The sequence below is a fragment of the Antennarius striatus genome, chromosome 18, assembly GCF_040054535.1.
Source record: "Antennarius striatus isolate MH-2024 chromosome 18, ASM4005453v1, whole genome shotgun sequence".
Taxonomy (NCBI): Eukaryota; Metazoa; Chordata; class Actinopteri; order Lophiiformes; family Antennariidae; genus Antennarius; species Antennarius striatus.
The window spans coordinates 14,803,834-14,819,136 of NC_090793.1; the positions used below are offsets into that span (position 1 = coordinate 14,803,834).

Below are 15,303 nucleotides of genomic sequence, written 5' to 3' on the forward strand. Positions count from 1 at the left end.
GCTGACTTCAAAACCTTGCCAGGTATTGTCAGTGTCCAGCCCTCAGCCAGGATATTGCCACACACCAGAGCCTGAACATGAACTAAATCTTGGGGAGGAACAGGCCAATTTAACAGCGTGTTCCTCCCTTGTTACGTCAAGGTAGGTGAGAAATTAATCGGGATATTTTTAGACCCTTGTACGTTTTTCTAGACATTAATATTGACACAGGACCCGTTTATTTTCCAGATTCGAGGAGTTAGTAGAGTTAGAGAGGATGACTAGGTATATGTAGAGACCTGTGAAAAAATGTGTTTTTTGTATAGAACTTTAATGAATTTATGTTTAATTCTGTCTTCTAGCTCAATCAATCAGCTTTTATATGTGAAGCGCTTAATCACATAAACATACATTTCGAAGTGCTGTTACAGGCTGAGAAACTAAACAGGACTCTCCCGAGCAAGCATAAGCAACAGCAGCGGGGAAAAACTCCCACATTGAGGAAGAAACTCCAGGTAGGACCCAGACTCTGATGGGCAGCCATCCGTCCTGACCGTTTGGGTGGAAAGAAATACAATGGAGATAGGTACAGGGCAAGAGAAAGAGAGACAGAGACAGAATGGCAGATAGGCCAGACTGAGTCACTGTCTTTATGATTGGAGTTAGGAGTTTTGATCCAGGCGCTGAAGTGCAAATGGGAATGTCAGGCTCTCTCCCTCTATATTCTTAAGCAGCCACTATATGACTGCATCTGTGATCCCTCACTTGTCAAGATACTTTAGATGAAATATATGACGCAAGTTGGTACTTCTATGTAAAATAATCACATTGGATTAGTTCACAGGTTTTTATTTTGATGCTATATAGAGACATAGCATGTCACTAGGAATGCCAGGGTTTCATCACTATGCTGTATGATTTTAAATGCATTCTGTTGTTAACTCAATTAGATAACAAAGCAGTCAAAGACTGCAACATCCCACGACGCCCCTGAATTCAAAATGTTAAACTGACCTAACTATTTTCGTGCCTCTGGCTTCCTGTAAATGTTGCTGTTTGTTTTGTGATTATATCTCATCTAGTTTCAGAGATATGTACCTAAAAAAGGTATAAAAGTGAAAATGTGACCTTGACCTAGTTTTTCAAGATCAAGGTTTTTATGTAATTTTCATAACACTTTTTGTTTCTATCTTATCAGGTTCCTGAGATATGTGCAAAAAAATGTAAAAAAGTTGAAATTTGACTGTGACCTAGTTTTCCCCTTTGCTGCCCGAGTAATGTGCTTTTTCTTTCATCTTTCTATCTGCAACTGTTGTGAAGATATTTGGTGGAAAGGCGGACAAACACACAAAAACTGGCAATTACAATACATCATCGCTTTGCGGGATGTAATCCCACTCTTTGTATTAATATGAAACTGGAGTGAGGAGCCATTTCAATTAGTGTGGTTTATGTTTGAGACACATACAGAGGTAAACTGTTATTAATATACATATATAAATAAAAAATTAACATACTTTATCTTATCTAGATAACACACAAACACAAGCTTTAAAGTAACCAGTATTTAAATAAATTTCTGCATGGAGTAAACACATTGTTATCTTTCTTTTATGCAATATTTAAAGCACATAAATGCCATTCATTTAGAGGGAAATTAGAAGACACAAAATGAGCCCTCACTCTTATAAATGAGATGCAAGAGTCATCGCTCAGAAACTGATAGGAAATGGGATGAAACTGAGAAAGTGTCAGATAGAAAAGAGATACAGGAGGAGCAAAATTGCTTCAATGTACAGCGCATTAGTTCAGTGCATGTCACCTCACCCTATATCTTTTCAATCTGCATGGTTATTACAGGTTTTTATAAATTTGAAATGCCAAACTGGGGAATAATGCATTACTGAAATGTCACCCTTTCACTGAGCATGATAAAGACACAGCAGCCATTTTTGGAAAGAAAATTATTCCCCTCTGTACTGTCGTCCCTACCTCACTTACCCTCTGTTTTACTCTTTCTTGGAGATCAATATGGTCTGACAGCATGATGGCTGGGTTTTCAATGAAGAGGCAAGTTGCAATAGTCATCTCACCAGTGGAGGTTTGTTACCTTTCACTCCTGTCATTATTTATGTGATAAAAAATAATAATAATTTTAAAAAAAAAACAAATTCAGCCACAGAATTTTTCTCTGGAATTCTTTAAAATAAAACAGTCTATATCTAAAAATCTAAATCTAAAAAAAAAATAAAGAAAGAGTCAGAAGCAATGCGAAGCGACGGAATATTGAACATTAGCTTTACTTCTGTGTGTTAAGTAGAGAGCTGCAGCTTGCTTAAAATGCGAAACAGGAGGAGGTAGGTCACAGCTAACTCTCCAAAAGACACCTGCTAACAACTCAATATGAACTGTGAAATTGGCAGACTCTTTTTCCAAGATACACCACAGAGTGCACTACCCTCTGATATTATATACAAGTGCCTGTGAATGGGACTTTTAACAACAACAACAAACTCGGTTTTTGTCTCACAGCATTATTTGCATCATAGCAGATGCTGGAGATCAAAGGTTCTACAGAATTATATAACTCATGTCTGGCATGATTGACACTCCCAAATCAGGCCAAATTATAGACAGTATCTTCAGACAGGTGAATTCCTTTTTAATAGCTTTTGAGTAAGTCAGTTACACATTAATTACTTGAATCCCACTAGGTTTGTCAAACATAAAAAGCTGATGAATAGTTATTAGTGAAAGGATTTCCTTTTACATCGAAAGTTACATTGTGAACCCCTCTTCTTTTTTTCTGAGAAAAGCTTAGATGAAACTTAGAGACAAGGAGAATCAATTTCAATAATTTAAGACAATGTTGTCTTTGAGCTTATTTCTCCATGCCTTGAAATGTTGTCCAAGAACCTTGTCTGTTTGATCTTGACAGACACCCTGATATTAAATAAGTAATTACTGTCACTAATGTGTACCAAGGTGCGAGACGAACATGGCAATTCACTGGTGAAACATTTATATGCATAAATGTAGCACCAGACACTTGGCAAATATGTTTTGGCATGACAGTATACTGCATGTTAGTAAAAAATGTGTCACGGAGTTGGGGTGAAGATTTCCCTCTATTAACTTTAAAATACCATCTAATGTTTTGCAATTTGGATCCTCAGGCAGCAAATGCAAATTAGTTTAGTCTTTGTCATCCAGTTTTGAGTTTCTAACCTGAAGGGAAAAAAAACCTAAAAGAAAAAAAGTAATAGAAAAAAACCCAAAAACAACAGAATTCATCCCCTGTGTCACACTTATAAATGAGGAGATGGTGGCAAAATAGCAGAAGAAGAAATGTACTTTATTAATCTCGTATTTCTAGAGATTTTTTACACTAATATACTGATTATAAACATGCATATACAGTATGTTGTGTGTACAGGCTCTTGAAACAGATACAACCGCACACAAGGGGCCTATAAGCATGCAATTTAAATATGGTGGGAGGTAGAGTGGTTGGTAGCTCCAACCAGGTGTGCCCCAAAATGGGCAGCTTTTAAGGGGTGACTGCTCCTTGCTGAAGGGCACCTCAGCAGTGCTCAGGGGGTGAGCTGGCACTTCCCACTGTCAGCTTACACTCCAAAGTAGCTGAGCGGGAACATGAATCGAACCACCAATCCTGTGATCATTGGATGATCCGCTTTACCAACTGAGTTACTGCCACCCCCCTACCACCCCAACTGAGTGACTGCCGCATATCAATGTTCCAGTATAAGTTTGTTTCTGTGGGAAAGTCCACATATGTGTGGATAGTGCTTTTTAACTCCAGTAACAGTTTTATTGTATATGAAAAAGAATATTTTGTATGTTATTGTTGTGTAAACCTCCATATCTTATGGCACGTGAAGCCCTTCAAGTCTAGCTACAAATTAGCATTTAACCATATTGCAGTAAACACAAGATACTATATTTACTTTTTCTTAGTTGAAATTTTAAATCTAAAGGAAAAATATACCCAACGACAGCTAATGAGGATGAGAGCAACAGTAATTTTATTGTCACTACCCAACAGTTGTTGCATCTCCTGCGTTTCCTGATAATTCACTGCAGCAAAATTTGTGTGTAATTTAATTGATTCCTTTGATACTAATCAACATCAAACAGGTCCTAATACATCATCTCCTTATCATTTTAGCTTACAGGTGCACAGTCAAATGCGAAACACAAATATATTGCCTTTACAGTCTTGTTTAATGGTACTGCTTGTTATTTCATTAATGTTAAATCTTGTACTTTATTCTGACATTAATAAAAGCAGTCTTTACTTTAGATCAGCATTGTTATTGCTCTGACACAGAATTCCCAGGGTATTATACTGTGTGTCTGCTGCATAATGGAACATTTAGTTCAGCTGACATCCTCAGTATGACAGAAAACTTTAGCGCCACAAAACATCAAATAATCCATCCATTCATCTTCATCCACTCATCCATGGTAGATGAATCACAATCACGTTCATCACAATGATGAAAGTGTGCTCTTATATTTCTGCTACTATCTGCATTGGGTGAGTTAAACATCTCGACCTCAGCTATGCTAAGTGGACACACGTCATCTTTTCACTACAATTTCTACATAGAATCAAAGGACATAAAGGTGAATGTTCTGCTGATCAAAATTAGTTTTGTTCTGATGATATTGAACTACTATATAAGAACTGAACAAATCAATACTAATAATGAAAGTCAGTGTAATGCACTTGTAAGTTGACGTTAAAGCACAGCACAGAAACTTCCATACACATTCCAAAAACATTCCTAAGAAGCCTTTCAAGTGTTCTAATTGGGAAAATAAAGAGAAAATTAATGAAACATGCATACGTTCAATTTGAAACAGCAAACATTAATTTAAATGGTAAGCTATAGAGAAAGGCTCTGTCCAGCAAACCACAAAGCTTATCACTTTGCTGTATATATCCATGCATAATTCATATGTCATTGTATTTACAACCCTTTAAGAATTAACCTGTCAAAGATCCCAGGAAGTGTGGGTGACTTATCTCTATCTGTCATGTCCATCACTTCATAAGGAGCAGCTAACCTCCATGTTGTTCAAACAAGGCATCAATATTATGCATCGTCAGAAAACAAAGGGCAGGGAAATTAAAAATGCAGGAGACCAAAGAACAGTGAAAGAATAAATGATGACTTCCCTTTCTCCCATAGTCAGGGGGCATGTTGCATGTCATCTCGGTGTCTTGGTACGCAGTGGAGCAGTGATGATGTTCTAGGTAGGGCCAGTTCAGAACAGAGTCAAGGGCACAGGGTTGACAGGAAGCTAAATGCTCCAACTGTTCCCTGTCCTCAAACAAATATATGGATGAGTGAACCACCCCCTCCTCAAAGCAGAAAAAGTTGAGGGATTAAAAAGGGGCAATGAGAGGCTTGGATATGGCCTTTGAATGATTCAGTTAATATAGCTACAAGAGACACACAGACGTACTACGTCTGGCAGAATAATTACGTGAAATGAAAGTGAAGCATTACATTCTTGACAAAATATGCAGCAGAATGGGAAAATAGAATCCATGGAATGTATCCCGATCGTAATTCCACTATTATTCTTCCCATTTTATAAACGGCAGCTTGTGACAAAATTGTTCTGAAACCCTGAACCTTCTTGCTGTGAGGCAACAGCGCTACCCACTGCACCACCGTGAGGTCCCTATGTACAGAGGTGAATTATTTTATTTCATTTTTACCATGCTTATTTGTTTGTTCAAACTGGCATTGTATTGTGGGGCATACACTGGTTCTTGCCCGACATTAGCTGATAGACTTCAGCAAGACCCGTGACGCGCAAGGCAGTAAAAGCATCTGAAAGTGAGACAATTGAGGTCACCTTATCTTCAAGAAAATGGATGGATGGATGATGTATGGATGGTGGATTCATTACACATTTTTTCTTTCATTCTTTGCTGAAAATGAATCGTGTGAGTCCAAGATAAATCTGCTTCACTGACTGTCTGTCTATAACAGGGGAGTCTATGAGCAGCTTAGTAGGAGCTCTCTTCTTGTTTTGCCTCTTAAGCTTCCAAAAGGGACACATGGTCAAACTCGGACTGGAGCAGTGGGAATCAACACTCTTCACTCTGTCTTGGTATTCATTGCTAGCATCACTCAGTTTTAATCAACACAAGCCACAGATACTGTGGCTCTCGTAGGTTGAGGACAACTCAAAATTTGTTCTCCTGTTATGGGAGAACAAGGCGTCTCAGTGTCTTCCTCAAGTCTGCCATTTTTCAAGCCATCAGTCCACTGGGTGAGAGCAACAGTTACACTTTAAAAGGTTGGCAAATACTATTAAAAGAAAACAGAATCCACCTAATCCCTGGAGTTTGACAACATCGTGGCAGCTGCCTATTTTATGTTTTGACCATGTCATTTACCTTAGTAGAACAAATTACTTGCTCTAATTCTGAACTGCATTGAAATTAAACCTTCTCACTCACAAAGACAAAATATCAGCTTGTCACTTTTGTAAGTTACCATTAAATTGATGACATTCATCCTGATCATGAATTAAGAGGGAGGAAAACACTGCTATCAGAACTGATTTCAAGAGGTTTATAAAGGCAGTATTCTCCTGCATGAGCACGTAGACTCTACGTAATTGAATAATTAGTGTTAATCAATAAAATTGACGAATATCAAATGTTTACCATATGTATTCATTCTATTATTGAAAGATACTGTGAGAAATAACACAATACATCCATAACATATCCACAAATGTAATATATATATTATCCATAATTTACTCCTAAATTGTAGTGTTTCGACATACATATATTTTGATATTTGTGCTTGCACGCTGTCTGCTGTTGAACACAACAAACAAGAAAAGACCTTAAACCACTGTTGCATGATAGTGAGTGATGATGCCACAGCACACCACAGGGAAACAGCTTTAATACCAACACATTCTGAACAACCCCTGAAGGTCTGCAGCTAAAAATAAGAACAGCTAAATCCCTGATACAAGAGCACATGTCCCAGATGCTGTTTATCTCCCTTTATTACTTGTCCAAAACATTCAAGAGAAAGCAAGGCTTGAATCAGAATTACTACTAAAAGAAATATTTGCTATTACATTCAAAAGAAACAACCTCAAAGCCTATGCTATAAAAGGATACTCTGTGTAATGAGTAATGGGTGGCAGTAGTTCAGTCCACCAGGTCTTGGGCTGGGGACAGGAGGGTATTCGGCTCAAGGCCCGTGTGGACCAAAAACATTTGGCCTGTGAGCTGGCAGGTGGAGGCGCCAGATCACCTCCTGAGCGCTGCTGAGGTGCCCTTGAGCAAAGCACCGTCCCCCCTACAAGTTTCTCATTGGGGCGCACCAGGATGGAGCTGCCTGCTGCTCTACCCCTTACTGTATATATTGCATGCCTGCAGGTTGCTTGTGTGTGTTTGTTTCAGGAGCCTGTACACACATACAGTACATGCATGTCAAAATATAAATTAAAAAACATGAGTGTTAAAATCTCCAAGTTGGATCAATAGAATACTTTGTCTTCTATAGTTGTTTTCTTTCTAAAGTTTTTCAAAAGCACAACACAGAAGGAAAGAGTGATGACCCATCCATGACTCTTCAACTCCTGGGGAAAATTATTAGACTGGGCTTATAACTGCAGGGAACTTAGTGATTGGCTAAAGAGGCTCATTTGCATGCTCCTCTCCTTTTCCACTAACTCTCAGTAATCACTGGTAGATAAGGTCACCAGTGTGAATATCACTGTGTGCTCCTATAAAAGAAAGAAAATCAAACAAATAACTGTCTTGGTGAGTGCAAAACAAGCTAATAGTCTTCATCATGTAGACAGCCATGACCTTGTGTGAGAATAGATAGGCATTCCAGAGACATTTAAACATTGTATTTATTGTTCATGAAGGCTTTATGTCCAGGAGGACACATCACTTTGGCCAGCCCACTGTGTACAATATGTTTTTTCAGTGAAAATAATACATAAAAAGAATAAGAATCATTAAGCCTGCAGTAACTCCTTGAGGTTAGACTAGTCTTCTTCTTCTCTTTTCAGCTTTTCCCTTCAGGGGTTGCCACAGCAAATTGGTTGCCTCCATCTAACCGTCTTCTGTATCCTCCTCTCTCACACCAACTACCTTCATGTTTTCTTTCACTACATCCATAAACCTCCTCTTTGGTCTTCCTCTAGGCCTCCTGCCTGGCAGTTCAAATCTCAGCATATTTCTACCAATAGATTCACTATAATTTTCCCCATATACCACATTACTTTACCTTTTGAAGACACCTGCATTTATATTTTGCACTAAATAGAAAGTTTAATTAGGCCTGATGCAAATGTCATTATATTTGTCAATTATCCTCTCATTTTCAAAGTCATCCTCAAGGAAACATTAATATCAGGCTGAATGCCATTGTAATCAGTCACAAGTATTGTATTTAAAAAACGTAATTTGTATTTAAAATGACAAATTTTAAGCTTCAGATATGTTCAAAGAAAATTAAACAAATGTCATTAGGATTCACCATGTTGACCATTAATATCTGTCCAGGTGTTTTAGGATATTGTAGTCAGTCAGTCATCTTCAGATTACCAACGCTATATCCGCTGCAGCGGGTCACGGGGATCCGGAGCCTATCTCGGCGGCATAGGGCGTGAGGCGGGGGACACTCCGGGTGCACCACGTGCCAGTGCACCGCGGAGCCACACACAAAGACATACAACCATGCACATACACACTCATTCCTACGGGCAATTTGGAACGGCCAATTGACCTGAAGCGCATGCTTTTGGAGGTGGGAGGAAGCCGGAGAACCCAGAGAGAACCCACGCAGACATGGGGAGAGAATGCGAACTCCGCACAGAGCTGGACTCGAACCCAGGTCTGCCGTGTTGTGAGGCGGCAGCGCTAACCACTGCGACACCGTGCCACTGGATATTGTAGCATTAATATAACTCATGCGACACACTGAGTAAACAAGTTGATCAGCTTGTTGCAATAATCTGCAGATCAGGGAGGTTGGATCATAACCATGAACATATCCTGGCTCATAGTTAATAGGTTACAGGCATATTATCTGCAGATTAGCTCTCTCCTGATTAGTTCTCAACCACAGCTGTCCAAATATTATCACATCACAAAGGAAAAGTTTAAATGTTTTTAGATTTAAAACAAAAAACAAAAAAATCTAAATTTGTTTAACACAAACAGAACCACATCGACAATGCCGTTGTTGATCTGTGTCTACTTCTACCTTGTGGCAGGTAATTACCTTTCCAAAATTCACTAATGGTATTTTTTTCTTTAAATGTATATATTGATTAAGCACATACAATACACAGAACGGAATACACAGCAGATTCATATCGTTCTCATCTGATGAATCAGTGGTCCCCAACCATTTTTGCATCACAGACCGGTTAACATCAGACAATATTTTCATGGAATCTGCCTTTAAGCCACAGTGAACAAATTCAACAAAATAAAATTACATGACGAGCATAAAAAACTGGTTTTGCAGATTTTTTTCAAAAATCACGTTTTTCTTCTATCTCCTCACTGGCTCTTTTACCCTGTGCTAAGAAACTTTCCAAGGACATTTGTTTTTTTGTTTATTTGCCCCTTTGATAAGAGAGTCATGTGGCCGAGGCAAACTTCTTGACATATCAAGAGTGACTCATAGACTCATATGGCAGAGAATCTGGTAATTTTCCAAAACAAGACCTGCTTCAGAATCAGATAATAAATAAAACGGAAATAATGTAAGTTATGTATTCTGCCTGTGTGGCCTGACGCCAGTTGACCCACGGAGAGGTAACGGTCCATTTCCTGGGTGTCGGGGACCACTGTGATAAAGGATTCATTTTTTATATGAAGCTTCCCAGAACATAACACATGACTGGATATGTCTTCATTTTTGCTCCAGCGGTGGTGCTAAATGTCTGAATAGCTTCTGGTGCTGTGAGAGTAAAAAATCTTCTTTAGAGAAACCCATTTCAATTGGTAAACATCTACTTGCATGAGCTCTCCTACTGTACACACACACACACACACACACACACACACACACACACACACACACACACACACACACACACACACACACACACACACACATGCATATTCATGTCTATTGATTATTCCGTCAATAGACATGAATATGCATTTTACCACGTCCTTTATTTTCTACACTTTTTTGTCTTGCGTATCTTTGGTTCAGTCATTTTTGGTCTTATCTGGCAACATTTTTCATTTATTTATTTGGTGAGAGAGGTTGCTGTACTGATGCATCTTCATTGAAGAGAGGTAGCTCCACTGGGGGTACAACTAAGAATTACCACTCAATCAAGTGAAAGCTTCATGCGTGAGCCATATTTCTATTACATTTTATAATTTAATGCAGTTGGACTGCAGGCAGTAGTTTGGACACGCCTGGTCTATGGGGTATTGCTGCTTCCTTTGAGTGTGATTTTAAACAAATTCCAGCTGTGCTTGAACCACTGATAGTGTCTGATAGGGGCCAATGGATGACAATGTTAGACACTGTTGTGAGGATTCAGCACGCATCCAGCATGTTGGTACATTTATCTTTCTCTCTCTCTCTTTGTATGTTTGTGTTTCTGTGTGGCCTATGTACATTTATGAGTATACATAACTCCATGTGTGCATATTCACAATCGGAATACATGGCAGACTCCATCAGTTCTATTTTTATGCAAGTGCTTTCCTGTGGCAAGACAGCAGTTCATAACATGGTTTATGAATAACAGAGGTTAAAAAAAAGCTTATACTGTAATATTTTCACCCAAAGACCTTGAATGGGATGTATGTATTATATATTACTCACAATTGTTGCCACCTTCAACAGATCCCCAGAAGACATGTGTCAGTTAGGAAAATATTTTAAGGTAACGAAAAAATGAAAGACAGATTCTATAGTTGTATAGAAGATTTCAATACATTAAAAAAAAAAGATTTTTCTTTAAACTCCATTCCTAAGTTTGTGCTTTGTTCCATGTCTCATTAATATTCACAAGCTTTGCTCATGAGTATAAAAATTCAAAAATAATATCTACACCCTTGTCACTCCGAGACAAAAGCTTTCATAAAATTGCTGAATCCATCGTTGGTGACATGTTAAGTGTATTTCTGTTATGCATGGACGTATGTACATATGAGTATGACATGGCAAGTATGATCAGATACAATATGTATGTGCTCATCAACAGATGTCTGTACGTGTATTGTGCATGTGTCCTAATGTGTGTCTGTGCATTTTCGCACCTCCCTTTCAAATATTTATGCATATATTAATACGTGTGTTTATGTGCATGTGGTGTGTGTGCATGACTACCATCGAGCATACCACTCGATGGTAGCACTTCTACTCAGATGCACATGGTGTATGTGTGTATACCAATCTTTGCTACAGCGGCAGTGAGTCGCCTTGTATGCACAGCTTTTGTATCCCTGACCCAGCATGCTGTGTGATCCTGCCTACAGACTCATTTGTCTCCATCAGGGGACAGCGGAGGTTACAACTCACCAAAGCACAGTATGTTTCAGGCGGATCGCCACACGTGATATTTGGGGGTTCGAGGGCCACTCGCAGATACTTTGTCATGTCGGTGGCTTCTGGCTGACAGGCCATGTAGTCCCATGTCAGGCCCTCCTCTGTGTAGATCTGGGACTTGCACACATCATAGTGTCCCCAAGCCGCTGGGTAATGTTGCATAGTATGTGTCACATTGATGCACACGGCTTGAAGAGTGAACAATAATGGCCAAAACGTTGCTGAACTCATTCTGAACGATTTCTCTAGAATGTCTTCTTGTCTTTGCGGCTGTTGCTTCGTCATAAAAATGACAATACCACTGAGGATTTTTTAAATAAACTTCAGCTTTGAATGGAGCATTTGAGGAAATGTAGCAACATGGTGCTAGTTTGGTGCGAGCAGCTTCAGGCAACAACTGGCCCCCATTGAGGTTATTCTGTCTTCGAATGTTGCCACTTCTGCTTGGCTGATGAGGTGTGTCAACATGTGTTGAGCATTGATGAAAGGGTCAAGGGACGGTCAGATGTGATGTGCAGAAAGGAGTGACACTCCTGAAAAAGTCAGAGGTTGTCAAATCTCTCCGCTTGATCTCCTGTCGACTCTTGTATTTGACACAGGCGGCACCCTAAAGGACAAATGAAAAGACTGTTCAGATCACACAAAAGATTTGCAATACTGTCTTAAAATATAAGGGCTTTTAACACTGTTTAAGAGTACTCAAGTGGATGAGTATTATGATTTATTACCTACTATTACATGCACATATCATGTTCTCAAAAACACAATTCAAGGTTCCTCTGCTTATACTTTAATAATAACATTGCCAAAATCACTGCAAATCAGGCTTGTACTCCAAACCCTAATCATCATTTGACTTTCATGCAAAAAGGCCATTTCCACGTGTCAAGTCACTGCAGTTAAGGTATTGCATTTTCCAACTCCTGCTCCTTAATAACTGAATGGGGAGTTACGTTCTTGACGCCTTCAGAGGCATTTGGGAAATATTAAAGGAAAACGAGGAGGCGGAAATGGTCTACTTGATGAATTGTACACTTCTCAGACCTATCACAAGCCATCAGTCAGACGGCCTAACTCTTCAGGTAATGGTGCCTGGCAGCAGTCAATGGAGACCCACAGGAACTCAATGTCTCAGGTAAAAATGTGTGTGTGTGTGTGTGTGTGTGTGTGTGTGTGTGTGTGTGTGTGTGTGTGTGTGTGTGTGTGTGTGTGTGTGTGTGTGTGTGTGTGTGTGTGTGTGTGTGTGTGTGTGTGTGTGTGTGTGTGTAAAATAAAATGCAGCAGCTGAGTTGGCTGTCTCCAATAGAGTACTGAACATAGCAGTTAGGATACTGTTGACTATTGGTTTGCTCCAATGCCCTGAGTTTTAGCCTGGGGAAAGAAGTGAAGAACTGTATGATACCAAAATTTCAATATAAGCTTTTATAAGCTTGCACGTCACTCTCTTTTTCAAAGGTATCGGACACAATATCACATCATTTAATCCAATGCAGACTGAGCCTCAGTTCACACAACATGCTGGATGAAACAGTGACTTTCTGGTCAGCAGCCTCAGGCTTCACCTGCCCCTGTGTGACTGACAGCTGCAGCTAAAATATGTACTTATAGGTGAGGTGCGGTTGGAAGCATGTCGAGAACCATTTATGTTCAGAGGGAAGAGCCACATTTTGATTCTTGACAAAAATCATAGATATTGTCAGGAGACTATCAAGTCAAATCAAATTAATTAAGGTAGGGTTTTTAATAAAAGCTTTATCAATTGATGGGGCAAAGATTCAGATTAAATTTTGGAAACTGGGAGATTCATCTAAATGAGCTCATGCATCTAGAGGGGTGTCTTGCTCTTTCCCTCTTGGCTCTACTGAAAATTCAGCTAATTTAAATACATTTTGACAATATCTAAGGCAATTACTTCTTCCCCTTGCTCCAAACAAGGCTCTTTTTACAAAATGACTTACAGGCTTGAATTCATTCCAACCCTAGTGAAAGATGTCCATCTGAGTCAGAGAAATCATTCGCGCTGCTATTTAAACCTTCAAAGTGAACCATGTCAGTGGGCATGAATGGCAAGTTTTATCTGGGAGACCTCTGGTAGGAAAAGGAAAGAAAGTAGCCGGGAAAAAAAAGTGCAAAAAATATGTGGCTTTTTAAAAGTGCATTTTAATGTGTAAAATTCTTCAAAACAGGCCAATTAGAAGTTTGACAACACGGATGAAGCTGTGAAAGAAGTTGTACTGTATATCGTGAGAATTTATTAAACATGAATGTCCATGATCCAACATCACACACACACACACACACATACACACACACACACACACACACACACACACCCCTCTTTCATAACACTGACATCGACATCATTATAAAAAGTCCTATCAACTAGGCATAGAATGGGGGTGGGGGCATTCATCTTTTTTATTTTTTTAATTCAATAGGGAACATTCAAAGCTAGAAATGACAGCAAATGGAGCTAAGCGTGGGGATATTGGACTTAATTCATAGATGCCTGGAGGAATTAAATCTATGGGAAGATATCATTTAGCATTAGAGCAGTGTTTGAAATAAAATAAATAAATACATTAAAAAATTATCTTTCCAATCAGTATTTTTCTGATTATAATTTCTGTATGCAGTAATAAAACTTAATTAATTTTGAATTCAAGCAGATAAATTTGAAAATGAAAATAAGTGAGATTGACAGTATTTTCTTGCCCTGATTCTCAGTTTATTTACTCCCATAACCTTCAAAAGTTTTTTTAAAACTACACAAAATGAATTGAATAAAAAAATGTAGTATACAAACACACACACACACACACACACACACACACACACACACACACACACACACACACACACATACACACACACACTAGCAGGTTCCCGGTAGTATTTATATACTAGCGGGAATCCGTGCAAATTCTACAATAAAATAATAATATCAGACCAAACATATGAAAACAAATGTAATGGTGTTAAAAAACCAGCGCAACCAACGTAGTCAAAAATCCACGTGGTGACGTAACAAATTTGTGTTGGCAAATACAGTACCCATTGACTTTTGACAATGTTTGGTGCCCTTGGTTTATAATACCAATACATTTGTTTTCATATGTTTGGTATGAAGTCTGATATTATTGTTTTATCGTTGACTTGCCACGGGTTCCCGCAGGTACTAATTGAATTGTACGACCATTTACCGTAAAAAATGGCCTTTAGATAATACAGTGCAATGTTAAGGCAGGCTCAATTTTGTTACACAATACACTAATGCAAAATAAAAATAAAATACATGTTGACATTGAATATGTATGCATAAGAAACCATATTCAGTTTTAGCAGCACTGCAAGAACACACTTTAATTTACCTAAACAGGCATTGATAAACGTAAATACATAGGCTATTGTATCCCCGAATCCATCACAGAGTTCTCCCACCAGCAGGCAGCGCATCCCGGTCTGACCCAGAACTGGTGTCTGCGAAGAACATGAATGAATGAACGATAAATTAAAAAATAAATATATAAACTTTATGACCCCGCCTCACGCCCTATGCTAGCTAGGCTAGGCTCCAGCTCCCTGGGATCCGCTACAGCGGATACAGCGGCAGAAAATGGATAGATGGATAAACGTTATGACTCATAAAGAAAGAAACAGACGAACAAATATCCAACTGTCAAGCATGTTTATCAACGCGTATACGACGTGG

General features: G+C 38.9%; 1 protein-coding gene across 1 annotated transcript in view; it reads right to left on the minus strand.

Moving 5' to 3' along the window:
* Positions 1-11,753, minus strand: part of LOC137612627 (netrin-G1-like) — a 48,482-nt gene extending 36,729 nt beyond the window's left edge. Inside the window, exon 1 of the mRNA XM_068341247.1 lies at positions 11,565-11,753. Within this exon, the coding sequence (XP_068197348.1) occupies positions 11,565-11,753 (189 nt within the window). The remainder of the gene's footprint in view (positions 1-11,564) is intronic.
* Between the last annotated feature and the right edge of the window lie 3,550 nt (positions 11,754-15,303).